Source organism: Gossypium hirsutum, chromosome D03 (assembly GCF_007990345.1).
Source record: "Gossypium hirsutum isolate 1008001.06 chromosome D03, Gossypium_hirsutum_v2.1, whole genome shotgun sequence".
Lineage (NCBI taxonomy): Eukaryota > Viridiplantae > Streptophyta > Magnoliopsida > Malvales > Malvaceae > Gossypium > Gossypium hirsutum.
In genome coordinates, this window is record NC_053439.1 from 6,123,371 (window position 1) to 6,146,553 (window position 23,183).

Genomic DNA, 23,183 nt, shown 5'->3' on the forward strand with positions numbered 1-23,183 from the left:
AAAGAAAAAATAAAAGTTTTAATTTTTTTTACCTACAACACTCCGTTTTTCGCCGCCATGGAAAACCAAATCAAATCCCGAAGTCTTTAAACCCACTCAAGTTACGTCGAGGGCTCGTCAGGCAGGGAGAAGCCGAAACGTTTATAGCCCTTTTGTCGAGTTTTGGCTGAGGTTTTGAGGTTTTTAACCCCAAATTGGCATTCTACGTGAAAGAGGGGGTAAATAGGGTATTTTCGAGAATTTTTTGCCACCGAAAGCGGCGGTCGCCGTCACCGACGATCGGTTCCCGTGACGGAGCTACGGCGACCCCCATGGCCAGACGAGGGGAAGCTTTAGAGAAAAAAAAAAGAATTTAAAAAAAAAACTGATGCAAATGATTTTTTAACATTTTTTAACTTATATAGGGTTAGTGAAATAACGTTGTTTTGGCCTGACTTCAGAAGCCCCAAAACAATGTTGTTTTGGACATGACCTAATGATTCGACCTAAATCTTCTAGAACTGCGTGTTTTTGAAGAAGGGGTCAAATTTCTGCCCAAGTCCTTCAGCCTTTAGGCGCTTTTCAATTTGGTCCTAATTTTGATTTTTCTTTTTTTTTAAATTATGCCATTTAATTTTTATTTATTTTCATTTTGGTCCTCAAACTATTGACCCTCTAAGGAGTGGCACAGGTACTGGGGTTGGCTTATTTTCCCTTTTGGTCCTTGCATTTTTATTATATTTTAATCTAACCCTTTATTTATTGTTTTATTTATTTATACCTTAATATATTATTATAGTTTTGATTTAGTCCCCTGTTTATTTAATTAAGTTCCTATACTTTCTATTTTTTTAAATCTTCACCTTTTAAGTGGCATAATTTATATTTTTTCCCTTGAATTTCCCTTTTTTTTATTTTGGTCCTTTAATTTTAAATGTCGACACTATTAATATCATTAAGTGATTATCATTGTTAACCAACATTATTTTTGTTAAAATTTGCACAAGAGTTAATATTTTAGGAATGTAATTATATTATTATCATACCTTTTGATATTATTTCATTATATTTATCGTTATCATTACATAGTATTATTGATTGAACATTTTATTTTATTTTTTATATATTATTGCATTCATTATAGTATTGTCATTTTATTTCATTATTCATGTTGTTGTTTTGATGATATTATAATTTTTCCATTGTCATATATTGTAAATATTGCTACGTTCATCCATCCATTCGACATAATATGCCATGTCAAGTAAATTCGTATGTCACAAAGGTATAGCACTGATTTTCGTACAACACGTAAATGGCATTTAAGATTGAGGAAATATTCTTTATTTGGGGAAATCCGAGAGGTCGTGCTCCTAACTTACGGAGTATGACTTTCTCCTCGAACCAAAGTAATCGAATATCCTATTCAAAGTTAACAGGCGTACGAGATTTAGGTAATAATCAAATGGCGATTATTCTTGTTTTCGAGGATTCAAGACATTGTGCCCTAACTTACAGGGCATGATCTTTTCTTCTCGATTAATTCAAAATAAGAAGGTGTTTTCCATAAAATTTAATTTAGATAGTGATATTTTCAATGCCATCAAATAACATCATGTAAAAAGGGATTGCATTTTAAATTCTCTTTGAATTCTCAATTTTCAACGCCAAGGCATCAAGTAATCAACCAGGTACCAATTTTGGGCGTTATGAGGGTGTTAATCCTTCCTCATACGTAACTGACTCCCGACCCCATTTCCTGAATTTTGTAGACCGAAAATTATCGTTTTAGTAAATCTAACATTTTATTAAAATGATCAAATTTCGAGGTGATCCAATCACACCTTATTAAAAAGGATTGGTGGTGACTCCATTTTCTTTTTAAAATAAAAGGTCAATTTCAAAAAAAGGGTTTCGACAATACGCATGCTTTAATTAAAAAAACATGGGTACTTAATTGGAATACAAAAAAGCTCATGAACAAAATTGATAATTAAAGTCAAACTCAAGCACTTAGTTGAGATAAAAAAAAATCCCTCAAGTACCAAACTAAAAAAACTCAAGTACCAAAGTAAACATTGAAGCCAAACTTAGATACCTAATTGAGAAAAGAAAACACCCAGGTATCAAATTGAATATTGAAAACAAACACAGGTACCAAATAATATATCAATCCTAAAATCTTTATCACTATTTTTCTTTGGCATAATAATAAATTTAGCTCTCAATGTTTATATTTTTTTTTTGTAAATTTGGCTCTTATTATTTTAGCTAAATTTGGCCCTTAACCTTTCAAAAGAGTCAAATCACCTTTTTTTTCAATGGAAATGCTATCTAAAACATTAAATTTTTTACAATGTTGGCGTGACAACTCACGAGACAATCTACATGTACTTTATATTAACACGACATTATTTGTCTTATATGTCATGTCAACAAATAAATTAAAAATGATAAAATCTTCAAAGAAATAAATAAAAATATATAATAAATAGTTCATAAAAATTCAAAAAATAGAATAAAGTACACATAGACTGCCATGCAAGCTACCATATCTAAAAATTTAATGCTTTAGTCAATATTTCGATTAGAAAAACAACAATATGACTCTCTTTGAAAAGTTGATAGTCAAATTGGACTCTTTAAAATGATTGAGAGTCAAATTTAATTCAAACAAGGAATAAGGACCAATTTGACAAAAGATGTAAATGTTAAGGATGAAATTCATCATTGTACCTTTTCCTTTTTGGTTCTTTTTGTAAAAGTTTGTTTTCTCTGCTAGTTTTTCCTAGCGGGAAACCTTTCAATCTGAATTATTAATTTGGGTTAATAAAAAAAAGTAATAGATGGTATATATGGCCTGGTTTAAACGTGTTAATTGGATTAAAAAAAATTCATTTAATAAACTCAACTTGATTTTAAAAATTAACAATTTAAATCTGAATTCAATTGATTAATTGAAATGAATGTTACAAATAATAAATGAATAATCCACAAAAAAGGGTGTCCCCCAAATTCTCATATTGAATTATGAGATAAATTCATGAAATCAATAAGCTAGGGAAAGACCCTTTTATGCTTCATGCTAATATTGAAGATGGAAGGGATGATATATCATCCTTTAATCTTTGTTCTTCCAGATCAGCAATAATGTGAGTTGATTCATCTGAGCACTGAATGAGAATGCTTGAGCAAGTTGTTGATAGGCTGGCTTCCTCGTGCTTTACACAATAGATTCTTCACTCTTTCTGTCATCTGTTTCATTAAAATTCACTTCCCTTTGTCATTAATCAAAATTAAGAAACCATGTTACATAGTAATTATTGACACATACAAACCTTTCCCAAACTTTCCCTTGTGTAGGGAACTGTTCTTTGATAAGTTGGTGATTTTCTGCTGGTTTCTTCCTTGCATGTCAATTTCCCTGCACTGCTTCTACTTCTTGTCGTTATTGTTGAGGGACTGTGCCAACTCCTATTCAATATGCTTGGGAGGCTTGATTCCTATACAAACTCAAAACCCTTTAAACATTTCTTCTTTCAAAACTGGGTGTTGAATTGAAATTCAGTAATGTTTGAGAACATACCAAAAACAGCACAGTTGCACAATGTTTTAGAACCTCTAAATTCATACGAACATCATCCAGGCTCCTGTGTTTTTGTTGCCCAAGTCCAAAGTAAGTAGCTAAGCTTGCCATCTGCATGAACATATGACAGGTTTATGATCATGTCTTAAAATTGCATGAATTTCAAGTTTGGATATATGAATGTTTTTTACCTTCATGTTACCAGCTCTTTTGCCAAACTTCTCAGTGAGGACACCTAAAGAATCAATGATCCCAACAGGTACAGGAGGTGGTCTACCAATGTCAGCAAAGGCCTCCTTAATACGAACACAATCGAATCTCTGAATGTTATGACCCCCCCAAACCCTACCATTCAAAAGGTTGAATATTTTGTCAGCAACTTCTTCAAATCCAGGTGCGTTTGCAACAGCATCTCTAGTTATCCCATCAGACCTGCCGGACCTCAATGCAACAACAGACAAGTCCTTGGGCTTTATCAGGGTACTATAACTCTCTAGCTCAACCAGGTTCCTTGGACACACTACAATGGCACCAAACTCCAATACACAGAACCTTTGACCGGTTCTGTTGGGTACTGTAGTTTCTATGTCGAAAAACACAATTTCTGCTGACCCTTCTTGGCATGGAATAAAACCCTCCATTTTTCTGCAAGTTTACTGGTTTTTGGTTTCAAGTTTTTTTTGGGTGATGTGGATTGAGATTGTGAATCCTGGTATAAATGGGGGATGGAAGATGGGAAAGAAAAGGAGATAATACAAGGGTGGAAGAAGAGAATTCTTGGCATTAGAGATTTGATTGTCTTGTAGTTCAAGTCTATAGTTTTTAGGCTTTGGAGGATTGCCTTATGCAAAGGGCTTTGGGTTGGTTTTCCTTCATTGTTATGTTACCATGTTGTTAGCCATTTCTGTTTGGAGCAGCAACCTTTTGGACAAGTTGACGCTTTTCTCTCCATTAAAATAATAAAGATGTAGAAAACATGATATTTACGATGGAAGATATGAAGCAAGTTTGTTTGGAAAGGGAATTGATTCCTTAGAATTCTACATCTGCTTACCCTACAAACAAATATTCCTTGGGAACATTCACATCTCAGGGCTGGGAGAATTTTAGGATGAACATATACTATATTGACGTCATTGGAGGAAAATGGAAACTTTGGGATAAAGGCTCTCTTTTGCCATAATCCTAACCATACATGCATAAATGTAACAAAAAGGAAAATGAATATAAATTCTATATTTTTTTGTATTGCAAGTTGCAACACACCTATTATGTGTTCGGTTGAAGACAGGAGCGGCCCAAGAAGCCCAAGGCAATTATATCAATTGGGCCAAAAAGTTCTCACTTCTACTTTATTCTATAGATTTGTCCATAGTTGGATTGAAGCAAATATTGTCGAGATAATCAACTTAAGGAGGAAACTATAGCTCCTAGCCATTTATAGCAGACTGTTGCAGCACACACATCACCATAGGGACCCTGCAACTGATTAATAACAGTTGTAACAGCTACAACAACTCACAACAAACTCAACCAGCTTAAAAGAGACATTTAACATGTGCTCCTTAATTATACAATTGACAACAAATTATTAGCATTTAGTTACTTATTTTTGAAGTTGACAATGATCAAGTTAGTCTGATTTTTGAGAGCTACCAATTTACTCAAGATTTTTATTTATTTCTAAAACTAAAATTAAATAAAATATTTATAAGTATAATAATCATTATTCCAAGAGTCAATTTTAAACAATCAAAACAAACCGACTAAAGTGTGAACACAAACCAAATGGTTTGATCTGTTTTAAAAATGATTTAAGGTTGTGTAGCTTGAGAGGGTATGAACGTGCAAGCATTTAGAAGCACAAATAAAATTTTAATTATTTTTGTATTTTGACCAAGTTAACAAAGTGAGTGGTGTTAGAGTGGTTGTGGCACGCATCAACAGTTAATTATTGTAAAGATAAGTGAATTTTGTAATGGTGATCAGCCTTTAATCATGCGACATGCAAATCACTTACAGAGCTGCTCTACCAATATATGGTCCTGGCTGTTAGACGATCTCATCGTTTCATTTCATCCTCACAGTTTTGTTTCTTTTCAATTCAATGGCACTTTCTACTTCGAAAATAGTTCCCACCACCAACAAAATTGCTCGAGAACTCGATGAAATTTACAAGGACCTTCATGAGCTTGACTTTGCTATTCAAGTGCCTAAGACCCTAGACAAGAAGAATAGCCTGCAAAGGGAAAAACAAATATCCGTTGATCCAATTTCATTACGAGAATCATCCATGGGAGAAATAAGTTTCAACATGATGTTACCACCTCAAGCTGAAACTGATTACCCTTTTCCACCCCCTTTGCTCCCCGCAAAGCACAAGTTCTTAAGTTGCAGCCTTCCAAACTCCGCGACTTCTTCCCCTCGATTCGGCTCGAGGAAGAACTTGAAACACGAAAGCCAAGCGTTGCCTCAACAGGTTGACGAGTTGGTCAATAAGAACCCATCACTTCAAAACACGACGTTTTGGAGAAGCAAGTCATGTGGAGATGGAAGAACATATGGACCACCGGATGAACTTGATGATCTATGGATGTACAAGCATCATAGGCATGGAGGTTTAATCTCCAAACCCAATGTTAACAATCAGGAAATGGATGGTAGTAATGAAGTTGACTTCAAATGCGGTGCCCTTTGCCTGTTGCTACCAGGATTTACCAAGGCAAAGCAAGTGAGGACAAGAAAAAGAGAACCTAGGGTGAAGGAGAATAATGTGAATGTGATATCGAGAACAGTTTCCCTTGAAAAGTTTGAATGTGGATCATGGGCTTCATCAACAATAATACCAGACCATGATGTTGGTGATCTATACTTTGATCTTCCATTGGAGTTGATCAATAACCTTGGGAACGATGCACATTTACCGGTTTCAACTGCTTTTGTGTTCGATAATAAAGATGTAAAAGGGGTATTGAAGAATGGTTCAAATCAAACAAGATCAACAACAACAACAACAACAGGCAGGAAATCCCATGAATCATCATCTCGGCATGTTAGGTTTTCGACGTCATCCCCAACATCGTACCCTGCTTCACCGGCTTCTTGCATTACGCCTCGTTTGCGTAAAGCTAGGGACGATTTTAATGCTTTCTTAGAGGCACAAAGTGCATGAAATTTTTCTATACTCGAATTTTGTTCTTTAACACTGTGTATGAATTTTTTTTTCGGTCCCTCTTTTGTTTACCGTTCAGGCATTGCCCCCCAAGAAAATAAAACTTTATGCAATAGGGACCCAATGATTTTAGAAGACGAGACCTACGCGATTGACGCAAATTTTCTTTCCTTGCTATAATATATACCGGTGTAATTTTCTTGCCAAATTAATATGTTGGATTTGCTTGATATAAAAGGCAGAAAGCAAAATGGAGGCGTCCTTCAAGTAATCAAACACATTAGCACCTCCAAATAAATATCTAGCGTATTATGTGTCTAAAGTAAGCATTATCGATGGTATTAGAGCATCATTAGTCTCCGACGAGAATTCATCTTAATTTGCACATTTGTTTTTCTTTTTCTCTATCTATATTATCACATTTCATCTTTCGTCCACAATCAACACTCTTATTATGATAAATCTCAAATAATTTTATCATCTCGAATTTGAATATTGTGAATAAAAAAATTAACATAAGGAGAGTTTTATATCTTATTTTGAGCTCTGACTACAATTTTAATAAAGTCTCAATATGGGTAATTTTAATAAAAATGCATTAAAAACAAAAAAACAAAACATGTAACTAAGCCTATTCATAGGTTGAGTTACTATTTAAGTCCAAAAGCTTATTTAAACTTCGGGAGGGTTTGGGTAGAAATATTAAACTCAAAATTAGGCTTAGACAAAAAAAAATTAGACCCGTTAAAATATTGATCAAGCTCAAGTCAAACATTCGAGACACAAGCCCGATCTATTTTAATGATCTATAATATAATATATTATGTAATCTATAATGTAAACATTTAAAAAAATATTAATTGTTTATATTTTTTAATAAATGAAAAATATATATAATTTTTAAATAAAAAATAATATAATATAAATATTTAAAAAAATTAAAATATGGTTGGACCTAAAATGAGTTTGAGTTAGTCATTTATAAATATGAATAGACTTAAGCTAAATTTTAGACTCGTACTTCAAATCGAGTCGAGTTTAGAAAAAATAAAATGTGTTAGTATCATGATTAAACCGAACCTGATCTATAAACATCTTATGTAATCGAAAATTACTTGCATTAGAAACAAACTCTTAAAATCGTCTATTATTCTTATAAATATTTTGGAAGTTAGTTTGAATAAATTTTTAGAATAATATCATATTAAATACAATAGTTGATATTTTTTGTGATTATATATAACATTGTAGAATGTTGTTACAACATTTGGCAGCAAAACCGAAAAGGAATTTTGGTTAGAACAAGTAAAGAATTAGGGACGATTGGCTCATTTTAAAGAGCAAAATAAAAAATCTTTTTGATATTAAAATTTGTTGTGGCGGTACCAATTATGCAAGTGTTCACACGTAAAAGAAAACAGAGCTTTAATGCCATCGAGATTTTTGCTTAAAAGAAAGTGTTTGGAAGGTGGGAAAAAGTTGTAAAGGTTTTGAATTCAATATGAGAAAATAGGAGGGAACTATGGAGGATGGTGTGCTACAAATGCCACCACAGTTTCTTTTTTGGGGGCTAAAGATAAAAACCAACAGTTGACTCCTTGTTTAAGGTGACTTTGTAGTCAACTTTTTTTTAGGAAAAAAATTGTATTTAAAGGATATTATTAGTGAGAACATAGACAATTACCCACAATGATACCCAATTGAATTTGAATTAACATATATATCCAATGATCCTATCAACCTATATTGCTCTCCAGGTCATTGTTACAAGAAATTAGCCAGCCACTTAACAACTAAAGGAACGTGAACACTGAAAATATGACCATCTTTCTACGTAAGGTTGTTATTTTTGCTCCTTTTGATTTGGGTATTATGTAAAGACCCAAAACACAAGGCTAGCATTGTTAATTCCCCCTCTCATTTTTCTGAAATTGTTGAAAAGGATCAAGTTTATGAAACTATAAAGTATGAGTTGATGGAAGAGAGGGACACAAACTCAATCGCAACGTAATCAACATCTGCCAGACCTTCTCAGGCTTCTCGACAAGTCACTGCCTTAGGCACTTTTTTGAATAGAAGAGGGGAGGACGAGGGTGCAGTGTAGGGTTGATTGATGATGTGGGCGAAGTTTTGTTTTGTTTTGCTTTCGATTTATACTAGTGTGGATGGTTGTTAATGTGTATATTTCTTCATATTAATGGTTGAAATCATGGTTTAATTGTACGGAAGGTGTTACTTGTCAGCTTCAATGCTAATTGTAACTTAAAGAAAAATTGATAAAATGCTTTTAACCAAATCTGCTTAGACCTTGAAATTGCTAGTAAATGTTCTAAGATTAAGCTAAGGTAAGGATGGAATTAAAAATTTTCAATACAATTGATGTTATGTCTATTATTGAAGATCATTTTACGTGACTATTTTAGAGGAATATGTGATTAATTATAATTCAATAAGTCCGTTTAATTTTGTGTGTGTATTGACATCTTATTTAAGTTGAAAGGATAGCTTCTTGTTCAATTAGAAATTATCTTAAAAAAAATGTGAATTTAGTCGAAATTTTGGTACCCATTTTTATTTATGCTATGAATATAACAAAGATGTGGCAAGTTTTAAAAAATTATAAAACCATCTAGTTGGTAACAAAAGAAAAATAAAATTATTATTGTAAGAATCTTAAAAAGAAAAGTCATTGTAAATGTTTCAAAGTATTGGTTAGGTTGGAACCTTCTTACCAATCTCTCTTTTCTTTTACCCGAGACACAGAGTTTGGCATTTGAAGAAACGCGGTTGAAGCAACCACATACGCGGTCAAAACAAGAACAAATCATTGGGGAGGCACGCGTTATTACAACCTGTTCTCACCTTTTTTGTCTTAAAAAAGCTACTTATTCCCTAAAGCCAATATTAATAGAAAATCAGACTCGATTTACTTGTAATTTGCCATTACATTATACCTTCATTTAGCTTAGAATTGGATTTTTATTAATCACAACCTTTTTTTTATTTCTATTTCATATAATTTTGAGTTTTATTGTCCTGTTTCACATTCAACAAAATCATATATTTATTTATTTTTCTCTTAATGATTTTCGTTTTTTTTTTCTTTACAAAGTTAATTTAAGACTAAAAAGCTTAATTTTAAAATAGGGATAATAATCTATTTGGCTCTATACTTTTTCATTTTATTTTTCGTTTTTAGTATTTAAATTTGTGTTTCTTGTCAAATCATCCTAAAATGAATGAAAAAGTTAATGTTTTTTAACTTTGCTAACATGAATTGCAACATGAATGAAATGTCAAAATTTGATTAATTTTTTAAATTTCAAAAAATTTTAAAAATATGAAACTATTTTTTTAAAAAATTAAAAAATCATTAAAATTATTAAAAATCATAAAAGAATATTTTTAAAAAAATTAAAAAAAAGTTAAATGTTGACATGTCATTTAGATGGAAATACACATGTATGCCACATCAGTAAAGTTAACAAACAGTAATTTTTTCATCCATTTTGAAATGATTTGACAGAAAAATAAAAATTTAAATGCTAAAAGAAGTAAAAAATTAAATGAATGATTAAAATGACATTTTCTTTATAAAATTTGAAGGCAAAAAAATTCATTATATATAGTTTTCAAAATATAACTGTTTTTTTTAAAAGGTATATATATTTATTTATTTTTATCCTTTCTTTTATATGCCCTATATATATATTTTTTAATATAGTAAAAAGAATTTTTTTAAAAAAAAGTAAAGTAAAAGCACGTGGACCTCAAAATTGAAACAACTTGTAAAGATACTTGCTTTATGTGGACCCTTGTTTTGTGGAAAATAAAGAGCGTTACATGGAAAAAGGTTAAGTGACAAATCAAAAGTTAGACGCGGTTTTCTTAAATAATTCCCTTAATTTACAAATTAGTATTTAAATAATGTTTTTTTTTCTATTTTAGTATTTAAATTTCTATTTTAGTATTTAAATTTTTTTGGTAACAAAAGTATCTAAATTATTTTTCCCTAATTTGGTATATTGGTTACTTAATCCGTTAAATCTATTTTCTAAAAATATTTAATTTATAAATTAGTATCTAAACTATATCCTTTTTCTCAAATTGGTACCTAAACTTTTTGGGGTTAAAAGTGATACCTAAATTATTTCGTTACCCATTTTAACCAAATTGTTAAATCCGTTAAAATAACTCTAACCAATAATAGATTGCCACATCATATAAAATTTTAAAAAATTAATTATTTTATTTTATGCATTATTTTTCTCTTTTTTTTATTTCTTCTTTTATAATATCAGACAATGCCAACAATACTTAAAATTAGCTCTCCTAAGGTCGAGATGTTAGCAATTAATTTGTTTTTGAACCTCACCACGTTCTTTCATCGATTAAAACTAGTGTTTTTAGAATTGGACCAAATCTTCGATAGGAACTGGAATTGGTCAGGGTATTGATTTGGAGATAAGGGTTGAATCAGTTGACCCGCTAACCAATACAAATCAATTGAATTGAACTTAAAAAATCGGCTAAACCAATTGAATCGGTGTTTTGTATTTTTTAAATTTTTATGTTTTATTTTTATGAATTTTAATAATTTTTTAAATATATAAAGAAAATAATTTTTTTTTGTTTTTTTACTACACAGTTATTTTTAATTGAATATCATTTTTTTTCAAAATAAACATAACATTTTGACTAACTATTAAACTAACATGGATATGAACTTCAGAAAAAAAATGTAGTTTACGTACCACTTATGACGAAATAAAATGTTTAGATACCAAAATAAGAAAAATGATATAATTTAGTTATCAATTTATGGGGTAAGGCTTCTTTTAAAATAGACTTAATAATTTAACTAGCGGAAATACTTGAGAAAATAAAAAAGACAATTTTACATGTTATAGTTTAAAATTTTCACTTACCTTTTATCATTTGAAAAATGTCCACTTACCTTGAGATTTAACAAAAAAATACACTAGTTGTTGTAAAGTTTAATTATTAAATGATTTTAAATTAAAAAATAACTTTACCATTTATTAATTATTATTCTATTTGTATTTCTTACCATCTATTTTTATATTAATGATTTTTAATTCAAAATCTAATTAATTATAGCTTTTTAATTGTTGTTAAATTAAACTATACATTGCTTTATATTCTAATATAATAACATGTATAATATGTTTTCTCATTAATATATAATTTTTTAAGTTACAAGTATGGTAATTACAAAAATATGTCCAAATAACTATAAATAAAATTAATTACTGTGAAACATGACCAGATTGATAATTATAATATATTCAAGCTTAGACTAAAATAAATCTATAAAAACGTACACATGATAAGACAAAAACTAGAATAAATATAAATTGAGAATTCATGTATAGTTTCCATAAAATGAGATCTTAAAGTTATTGGGCCTTAAATTTGCCATTAAGCCAAGATCTCATTGGATGTACTTTTTTTTAAAATTATTATCAATAATAATTATATTTTATTTTTGTCTTGTCTTAGTTTTTTGTTTTTTAGATAATTTTTATGCAAATACATGTTAAATATTTAAAAGACATAATGATAAATTTAGCTCTTAATGTTCACATCTTTTGTCAAGTCATTTTTTCTAATGAAAATGTTAACTAAAACATTTTTTTAACAATGTTAGTATGGTAAACCCCATAGTAGTTCACGTGTACTTCATGCTAACATAACACTTTTTAACATAACATAAACCTAAATGTACTAAATCTACAAACCCAAACCCCGAAAATAAAACCTAACTCTCTTAAAGTTCTCTCAAAACAGGTACAAAATTCTCCTCATAGTTACCACGAAAACTCTCACCAAAACTCATCTGCGACTACTATCTTGTTGTCCCCAAAAGAAAAGCTCTGTAGTACTACATTGTTAACTATCTTATTGAAACAAGGATACAAGGCCCCTTTAAATAGGTTAAGTTTAAAGGGCTAAAACGACTAAAATATCTCTGAAGTAATTAAAGTTAGACTAGGAAAAGAGGTACGTGGAAAAAATTCTCCGATGAAGAGGATAAAAAATCACGGGCAAAGAAAACTTCACTAAGCAGCAAACAAACATAAAATACAAGATGGAGAAAAATAAAAACAAACCCAAAGCCCGAAAACAAAGCCCTAACTCTCATAGAGTTATCTCAAAAGGGGTACAAAATTCTCTCTATAGTTATAAAGAAAACTTTTACCAAGACTCATTTGTGACTACATCTTATCTCCCCCAAAAGAAAAGCCCTATAGTACTACATTTTTAATTGCCTTATCGAAACAGGGATACAAGGCCCCTTTAAATAGACTAAGTTTAAAGGGCTAAAATGACTAAAATATCCTTGAAGTAATCAGAGTTCAACTGAGAAAAGAAGTCTTGTTTGATTGTCAAAAAGTGGTTGTATTACTTGAGGAATACGTCGTGTCGTCGTGACGTCCCATGCATGCTCGTCAAGATGTCGCCCTCTCCGTCAATTGGAGAACTCGTTGCATCGTCACGACATCCCTCGTCATGACGTCTCCCCTCGTCACGACGTTGGTGTCTTCCACATCATGATGTCGTGCCTATTTCACCTCTGTCTTTGTTAAGTGCCTGCAAATTGTCCAATAAATGCGAGCCACACCCCACAAATAGTCTCTTTTTTTCAAATTAAGTTTATTTCAGTTTTTATAATTAAAGTTAAAGGCTATTTGGAATGTGAACCCAAATATTATAAAGCCCATGTTGATAATGTAAATAGAAAAGATTTTCTTATATCATATCGTGGGGTATGATACTATTAAGAGAATGGTGTCAAACAGAAGGACCATAGACAACTTGCAAACTTTTTAATTTGAAACATTTAAGGCTTCAAAATGTGGTTGAGTAGACATTTGCTATTCTAAAAAAATATTTCTCATATTAACAAGATCATGTTAGTATAACATAAAAAAAAGGTAAGATTGTACTAACATGTTGTTGAAAAAACGAGTTTGAAAAATGCAACAGAAAATAAGTTTAAGGGAAAAGTCAAAGTTTTAATTATTTTTCCAAAAATAAGAACTTGGTTGTGATATCTAAAGTAATAAACACTTAATCAAAATTGTACATTTTCAATTCGTCTAGGATGAACGCTTCGACCGAGTAGTCTTTTTTGCTATCCTCAAGCTCATGCCTGCTAAGTATGGGCTCGCTTCAAATAAAAAGATTTCCACAAAATTGCAAGTGGGGTAATTTCACAATTTCTCTAAACATCTAGGTTAAATTAGAAATAAAAAATATCTCTAAAAATCTTCTAAAATAATTTCTTCAAATAATTTTCTCTCTACAGATTTCTCTTGAAATCAAGTGTGTGAAAAATAATTATCCATGGCTCTCTTTATATAGGGAGAGCTTAGAAAGTTCAACTATGATTAAACTTAATCACTTTAATATTAAATTAATATAATACTTATCAAGATAAATATTAGATTAAATTTAATATTAAATCTATTAAATTAATAGAATATTTATCTATAAAAAATATTAATATTAATATTAATATTAATATCAATATCAATATTAATATAATCACTTTAATAATATATTATCAAGTATTAAATTAAATTTATTAAAATAATATTATTTTTGAAATATTTAATCTGAAATCAAATTATCCAATTGAGTCCCAATAAGAGTGTAATTCTTTTATTGCTCAACCTGTGAAGAACCACAACTCACCACCGTAATGCCTCCATTTCCGCCGCTAACACCGTCATGTTCGGTGGTACCATCGTAAGTATAACACCCTCAGGGCACCCCGAGCCAGTTCAGTCCAAGCCAGTGACGACCCGACTGGTCTAATCTAGCCACCGGTTGGACCGTCGACCTAGTTTCACATATCAGGTTTGGTTCAACCAATTTTTAAGTCTCAATCTCGGTTTTGGGTTCTCGAGCCCATTTTTCGATCCCAGATCCAATTTTCAAGTTCAATTACCCATTTGGTCAATTATCTAACTTGAAAATTAATTTCTAAAAAGTATCATATTTATTTTAATTAATTTGATTAATTTAATTTTACTTGATCAAAATTAATTTTCCCGAAAATCACTAATATTTTCCAAAATTAATTTTTCAAGAAAATTCTTTAATAAAATTCTTTAATCAAATTCTCTAGTTGAAAAAGTCTTACAACCGCCCAATTTAATTTCACATTGAATAAACCGACTTAATTAAATTATTTCTAAAGTTGTAGAATTTTCTTACTGATTCAAATGCAGTGCAATCGAGCTTTTGTTGAGCTAGCGGAGGGACCAAATCGGACATATATAATTAGGCTCAAGTAATTGTAACTATGTCCAGAAGCATCGTTCCAATAATTCACAATTTACTTAATATGCGGCCAGTCCACAATAAGTACTATGATTAAAAACTCCTTATTGTATACTCTTTACAAAAGCAATTCATCCAATTACTTTGTCCAATGACCTCGTCATATGTGTGTTACCCTCATATGATATCCTTGATTCCTTTGAGTTAAATCCGCTCACTCAATGCAATCCCATTTTATCTCATTTTCATCACCGTGTCTTTTTAATGATTAATACGATCACTATCAACAAATGAATGTGATAAATTGGTTGCTCAAGAACGAGCAACTTGTTGCCACGTTCCATATTTATCAATCCACACAATGTCAATGAGAGGATATTATTAACTCTTTAATCGAGCTATGAATTCCATTATTGCTAGTAAAGCCATGTCATATACAAGTCATGTACCCAATATATCGGCTATGAGCTCGATCATCTTTAGAGTATAAGCCTCCACTTATATCAAAGCACACGAGTTACATACTCATGATTAGTAACTAACTTAGGATTTAGGTACATCACGCCATGAATGTCACAAGTGAATTAGTTCACAAACGGATTCAGAATTAATTCAACTTAGGTCTAGTTCAATGTATCATTCTTTCAATGAATACATCTATACCTCTACCCGTGGAGTCAACTACTCCGGTAGCCAAGACTAGCCATCTCTCCAATTGGAATTAGAGATGACATAATAATCCTTCTGAGTATTTGAATCAAATGCTCACTTTGATTCTTTTACGAGATTACGGACTCGTTTAGATTATCTATCGAAGTAAGTTGGCTTCTCACAATGTAAATGTTCTTATAGTGCCACTTAACATCAGTTTGAACTTAGACAATCAATGAGATAATATTTGTTTGTCACAATTTCACTATGCATGCAAAACATGAAAGACGGAAACACAAAAGACACAATAGTGAAATGTGAAATTAACTTTATTTATTTGTCATTCAAATGCATAGAAAACAATTACATGTTTACTGCAATATGGGCATGTAACACCCTAAAAATCATAGGGTTAGAATTCATAAAACCATCAAGAAAGAAGCCCTAATTTAGGTGGTAGAGAGCTTAGTAAACTCTCTAAAGAGCTAAGGTTCAAGCCCCTACTCTTTTCATTTTTCACTTTTATTTTTCAACAATTATGAAAAAAACACAATCTAGTACATATATTAAATATGGTAAAAATGACTAAGTATGGTCAACAGACCAAGTGGTAAGGTTTCCAATCCCTCATTGTGTCCAAGTTTTATTCATGCCAAAACCACTCCCTCATTTCTTTTTTTTTTCAATTTTGGCAAAAAAAAAACTTTGACCGTTCAACTTCTTAAATTTTTGAAACCCTAACTATTTAATCCATTTTCCTAATTACATGTGGACTTCTACTTTTTTCAACCCTAATTAGAATTTATTTGTCTCTTCTTTAAATACATCTTTTTCTTTTATTCACTCATTTCCTTTTCATAAAAACCTTCAACTTATTTTGCAGGAAATTTTAATCTGATCTTGAGTTTGAAACCGAGTCCCGTTCAATCCGTTCTTCGTATCAATTTAGCGTAACGCCGTCAATCTCATTTCTAACATGCCAAGATCGGTAAGCATTCTTGTTTCTAATTTTGTAGAACCTTAGAATATTTGAATAACATTATTCTTGACAATCTTTCAAACCGATTTTGAATCTTTTACAAGTTTTTCCTAAAATCTTGATAATTTCGATAAATCTTGAACATCAATATTAATTCTTGCGTATTTGTCGATTGAAAGACCCATTGTAGATGTCCCGAGCCAGACTTGGATGTGAGGATCATCACACGAAACCCCAAAATTAGGTGCGTGTGTGTGTGTTCTTTTATGAAAAAATCGAGGCAAAATCGAACCTAGCTCAGACCGCACGGTCTACCACACAGGCATGTAGACTATACGGCCTCATACATTGTCATGTCACCCTTAAAACCGTAGGATGTTCAACTTTTACACAGCCTGCCACACGGTTGTATTTCCCTTGTAGGTTGAATTTTTGAATTGCCACACGACTGTGTACCCCTTCCACACAGCCCAAGGCTTTCCACACGGTCTAGTCACATGGTTGTGTGTCCTCTGTAACTTAAAAATTATAGTTTTGTCCTAGAATTTTATGTTTTGAGCAGACTAGTCCCTAAATAGGTTTCAAACTATTTTTAGTGAATTAAATTATACAAATAGGTCCCTAATAAGATGAGATATGCTAGAATTCATGATTGATCGATTTAATGTGATATTTATTTATATTTATGAATAATTGGATGAATTATGAATAGTATATATTACTTTTGTATATATATACACTTGCGATCATATGAATGACATGTCTCTATTATTATTCCTATTGAATACATGAAAAGCTTGAATTGCTACTAATTGACCATGAGTTAGATTATTTAATATGCCTTAATGCATTGCATGGGTTGGGTTGATATGAATGGAGGAAGATCAATCAATATATTTGTAAGAACAATGACAAGTGCAGAGCATAACCATGCGACTGTTCTTATTTGCAAATTTTTGTGTATTCACAGTCAAATGGCAGATTCCATCTGTAGATACTGTTGTGAATCCACAGCCAAAGGTCGATTCCAACGACAAGTTTATGTTGTAGAATCTACAGCCAAAAAGTAGGTTTTTTCTGTAGGACTTTTATTGTGAACCCACAACCAAAAACAAATTCCAACCGCGATGACTTGTTATGTGTCCACAACCAATATGACATTGTTATTTGTGAACCAGTAATGGTTTATCCACAACGTGGCATAAAAGTAAAGGAGTTCTGGGCAGAATTCCTACTGTGGTGTGTAACAGTGGGGTAGGAATTATTCTTTTAAAACCTGAAACTGTATGGCATTATTTAAATCATGTGCATACAAATCTCAAAATTATGTTATGATACATATGCGTGAAACTATGTACATATGTCTATTCATGCATGGAATATGATTATTGTGGCAATTCTGATGATTTGATTATCCTGAAAACTGTTATTGTGATTTCTGATATATCAGTGATGGTTGCATTTGAAAAACATATATTATGAACTGAATTGCTATCTTGATTATTCTATGCAATGTTAATAAATGTGTCCTAATGAGTGTCGCATTGGTTTTGTAAATGGATTCACACTGAGCCTCAAAGCTCACTCCCCTTTTAATTTCATCCTTACAGATCATAACCCACTAGGTTAGGACGCAGCCACGGCATCTGGAGGGTCTCGGCACAATCCAACGTATTTTCAATTTATTAAGACATATTCTTTTGATTTATTTTATTATTTGAGGTTTATAATGTTTTATTTGAACCGTGGCATGAGATTTAGGACTTAGGATGTTTTTATTATCGCATGACATTTAATTATGAATTTAATTAGAACATTAAATTTTTACTATTAATTGATGATATATGAACCCCGATTTTTATTAAAAACTTAAGTAAAGACCATCTTTTCCACTGCTAGAAGATAATTTATACGTTAAGAAATAATAAATCGATATCTAAACTAAGTTTTCTAAAAAACTAAATAAATGTTGTAAATCAACTCTTTTCAAAAACTTTGATAACCCTGTTAGGCCATCTCAATGGTTGGTGTAGTTTTCCGAATATGGGTTTAATGTCTAGGCCGGATCGAGGAGATTACAGAGCACATTTCCTAACACATGTTGCATATTTCATAACTTCAATCATAATTGATATCATCCAAATTTCGAATAGCATATGGAAGAATGAGATATAGATTATCTTAATGATGCAGATTCAAATTCAAATGATGATGAACTCGATTAAGGACTAACAGATGATGATAAGGAGAGTATGTTAGATATTAAAAAAAGAATAACCCAATATATATATGCACTAGATTAATTAGATAAAATTGCATATAATATTTATTTATTTTTATTATTCTTATTATTAATATAATACATATGATGATTTGATTTTATTTTTTATTTTTTATAGAAATTATTATACTAATATTTTTATAGTTTTTAATATTTTTTTAAGAAATATAAATTATATAACTGTGTAATTACAGTTTGTACTATCAAACATGCACATGAAATTACAATATAATTACTCTATTAGCCAAACATATTTAAGGAATTACAATTTTTTGTAATTACAAGATTGTAATTACACTTTCATTTAATTACTCTGTATTGTCTAAACAAATCCTATTATAATTATAGAATAGTAATAATTATACTTTTATTTAAATAGTCTTGACGAAATTTATGATTAATTTTTTAAATTACCTTTTTTAACATAATCTATGGATTCTTTTGGCATGCTAACATGTGCACTTGTCAACAAAGAGACATGGTTCGTTAAGGTGCACCATCCCCCCAAACCTTTCCTCAGTAATCCTAGGAAAACATAGTTACATTGTCCCCCAATGAAAGGGGGAATTAGATCTTACTCTCAAGAAGCTGTAGGATCGAGAGCGACAATTACAGCCCAAAAAAGAATCCAGCCAGCAAGGAAGACAGCATTGTAGGACTCAGTCCCTTGTTCTAGTGATAGAGATTGTCAGGTTCTAGCATAAGAAAGCAAGTCTATCCGTTCAAGTGGCCAACTTGGAAGAAAATCCACGTTATTACTCGGCTTCTTCGTTTGAGGACCATATGCTTCTGTTCAACTTGTCTGACTGATTTATTCCGCTGCCAAAAGTGGACTTTCATAATTTCTTTATCTACATCTACGAGCATATATTTTGCCTTCATTTTTATTAAATTTAAAATTTAGGTTTAATTATTAACACTTAAATTTTTTTTGTTAAATTTTTAAATAATTATGTAACTTAAATAATAACGTTGTAATGAATCTAAATTTAACAAAATAGATTTTAAAAATTTTAATAATGAAACTAAACTTTGAAATCTAAAAAGTAGTACAATAACTAAATTTTAAAATTGAGAAAAATACATAAACTTATGTTTATTAAAAATAATTTATAAGTAATTAATTAAATTTAAATAAATTCAACTCAAATTAACTAAAGAAAAGAATTCATGTATTCATGCTTGATGAAACTTAAATATCTCAAAATTTCAATCGCCAAAAATTCATTTGCCATAATCATACTTTTCTAATTTACTAAATATAAATAAATAGTTTATTTTTTAATTTTTTAAAAATCTTAGAAAGGGAAGAAAAAGACGTGTTGGTCGTCCATGCTATTTGACCACTTATGAAAGGCATAGATGGTAGTAAAATTATTATTGAAACCGTCGGATAGTATTTTATCATTTTTAAGTAAATTAATTCCTGTGTAAATCATTTCTTTCTTTTAAAAGTTTTATCCTTTTTACATTTTTACAAATAGAATAATCTAATATGCACTATGCAATGAATAAATTTTTTAATAAAATAATTAATTATGTGCAATAAATCCAATCCATCCCAGACATACTATATATACTTTGCTCGCCAAGGGTTTAACGACTCAATTTTTTTTGTTGACTGAGTGGAAAGCTGAAAGCATGATCTTTAGCAATATGGTTTTGATACCAAAATGCAAAAGCAGAGTAATCTTATTTCTATGGTTATTAGGGATTACAGCTTTGTTAAATGGTTCGGCCGTTGAAGCTCGGATTCGTCGGTATAAATGGGAAGTGAAGTACGACTACAAGTCCCCTGATTGTTTAAAGCAACTGGTAATAACCATCAATGGCGGAACACCAGGTCCTACAATCACCGCACAGCAAAATGATACTATCATTGTTGAGCTCACCAACGGTTTGTTAACTGAGAATGTTGCAATTCACTGGCATGGAATTCGACAGATCGGAACACCCTGGTTTGATGGAACTGAAGGAGTGACTCAATGTCCGATTTTGCCAGGAACCACTTTCAAGTATCAGTTTGTTGTCGACAGAGTAAGTTTGTGTTTCCAGTTTCAAGGCTTTTTTTTTCCTTCTAATTTGAGATTTATACACTGAAATTCCAAAAATATTTGTATTGGATTTAGGCTGGAACATACTTGTATCATGCACATTATGGGATGCAAAGAGAAGCTGGGTTATATGGATCAATCATTGTTGGACTTCCTGATGGAAAATCCGAACCTTTTACCTATGATTATGATCGGAATATTATACTCAATGATTGGTACCATAAAAGCACTTATGAACAAGCTGCTGGCTTGTCTGCTATTCCCTTCCAATGGGTTGGAGAGCCTCAGTCACTCTTGATCCATGGAAGAGGAAAGTTCAACTGCTCTACTTTAACTACTCCAAGTTTAGACGCTGGTATTTGCAATGCTACAAATCCAGATTGTGAGCCTTTCAGATTAATCGCAGTCCCTGGAAAAACTTATCGATTGAGAATCTCTAGTTTAACTGCTCTATCAGCCCTCAGCTTCCAAATTGAGGTATTTCTTAAGATTGTAAAATGGGTTCAAATTGTGCCTGTTTTTAAATCTGGAAGCTAATTTGTTTTTGTTTCAGGGTCACAATATGACAGTGGTTGAAGCTGATGGGCATTACGTTGAGCCATTTGTTGTACAAAACTTGTTCCTTTACTCAGGGGAGACATATTCGGTCCTAGTAAAAGCCGACCAAGATCCCACAAGGAATTATTGGATAACATCCAATATTGTTGGTCGATCAGCACCCAATACTCCTCCTGGTCTCGGCGTTTTCGTTTACTATCCAAATCATCCAAGGAGATCTCCTCCCACAACTCCTCCACCTCCTCCTCTATGGAATAACACTGACCCTCGATTAGCTCAGAGTCACGCCATTAAAGCTCGCCAAGGTTACATTCACACTCCACCTTCACGTTCAGACAGGGTCATTGTGTTCCTCAACACACAAAACACGATCAATGGGAATGTTCGGTGGTCGGTCAACAATGTCTCTTTCGCACTTCCTCATACACCTTACTTGATCGCACTCAAGGAAAATCTAACCCATGTGTTCGATCAAACCCCACCTCCCGATGGGTACGATTTCCAGAATTATGATATCCGTATAGTACAAGAGAACAGAAATGCTACCTCGAGCAATGGGGTTTACAGGTTGAACTTCAACTCAACTGTGGATATTATACTTCAAAATGCCAACTCCATGAGTCTTGGTACCAGTGAGACGCATCCTTGGCATTTACATGGACATGATTTCTGGGTATTGGGGTATGGGGAAGGGAAGTTCGATATGTTCAATGATCCAAAGAAGTATAATTTGGTGAACCCGATTATGAAGAACACAGTGCCGGTACATCCTTATGGATGGACTGCTTTGAGGTTTAGGGCTGATAACCCAGGAGCTTGGGCATTCCATTGCCATATAGAATCCCATTTCTATATGGGTATGGGCGTGGTATTTGCAGAAGGGATTGACAAGGTTGGCAAGTTACCATCTTCTGTTATGGGCTGTGGTGAAACTCAAGGTCTTTACAGGCCCTAGTACATATCCTTACACCTTAATTCTTTTTCCTTTTTTTTGGGTATTATGGATTGTATAAAAAGATTATATTCGTATTTATTTAAAAAATAGTTAAAAATCATTTATTTTATAAATTGAGTTATATTATTACGAATCTTTTTTATAAATTAATAAAAAAATTGATTAAAGCTCAAATTAGGTTAATTTTTAGGAGTTTTTTTTGTATATAGGTCAAATCTTTAAAATGGTAATAAAAATTAATATTTATAAAAATATTCAAATAAAAGCTTTTATCCCACTTAACTCTAGTTTGTAGTGAAAATTAGGTGAATTCTTACATGACTAAAATAGAACAAATGACATTATTTTGAAGCTTGATATATAACATTTGAAAATTTCTTATTTGAAGACTTTGAAAAGGGTCGTTATTTTATCATTTTGAATGATTTGACATTCACTTAGACCCCGTTCAGCAATGCTTTTAATATGGGCTTTTCTCTCAAAAAGCACTTCACTTAAAAGTATTACCAAACAGATATCAATTGAGTAAAAGTTTTAACTTTAAAAAAATGCTTTTTAGCGGATGGAAAAGTTGAAAATTTTAATTTTTTCCTCAGTCAAAAGTGCTTTTGCTGCTATTTACATTTTTAACCTCAGTTTATCTTCTCCAAAAGAC

The 23,183-nt window shown here is 31.4% G+C and overlaps 3 protein-coding genes across 3 annotated transcripts; 2 read left to right on the forward strand and 1 right to left on the reverse strand.

The window, feature by feature from the left end:
• Positions 1–2,911: 2,911 nt before the first annotated feature.
• LOC107950391 (protein NEN4) lies at positions 2,912–4,847 on the reverse strand. Its single transcript, XM_041089678.1, has 4 exons — positions 3,757–4,847; positions 3,566–3,676; positions 3,318–3,482; positions 2,912–3,234 (listed from the first exon to the last, which is right to left on the reverse strand). Exons 1-4 carry the CDS (start codon positions 4,204–4,206, stop codon positions 3,142–3,144), a joined length of 819 nt encoding a protein of 272 aa, XP_040945612.1. The 5' UTR covers positions 4,207–4,847; the 3' UTR covers positions 2,912–3,141.
• Positions 4,848–5,672: 825 nt separating this feature from the next.
• Positions 5,673–6,876, forward strand: LOC107950893 (uncharacterized). The gene has a single exon (XM_016885811.2). It carries the CDS (start codon positions 5,673–5,675, stop codon positions 6,735–6,737), a length of 1,065 nt encoding a protein of 354 aa, XP_016741300.1. The 3' UTR covers positions 6,738–6,876.
• Positions 6,877–20,343: 13,467 nt separating this feature from the next.
• On the forward strand, positions 20,344–22,637 carry LOC107950390 (L-ascorbate oxidase). Its single transcript, XM_016885238.2, has 3 exons — positions 20,344–20,998; positions 21,091–21,492; positions 21,569–22,637. Exons 1-3 carry the CDS (start codon positions 20,603–20,605, stop codon positions 22,526–22,528), a joined length of 1,758 nt encoding a protein of 585 aa, XP_016740727.1. The 5' UTR covers positions 20,344–20,602; the 3' UTR covers positions 22,529–22,637.
• The last annotated feature ends 546 nt before the right edge of the window (positions 22,638–23,183 follow it).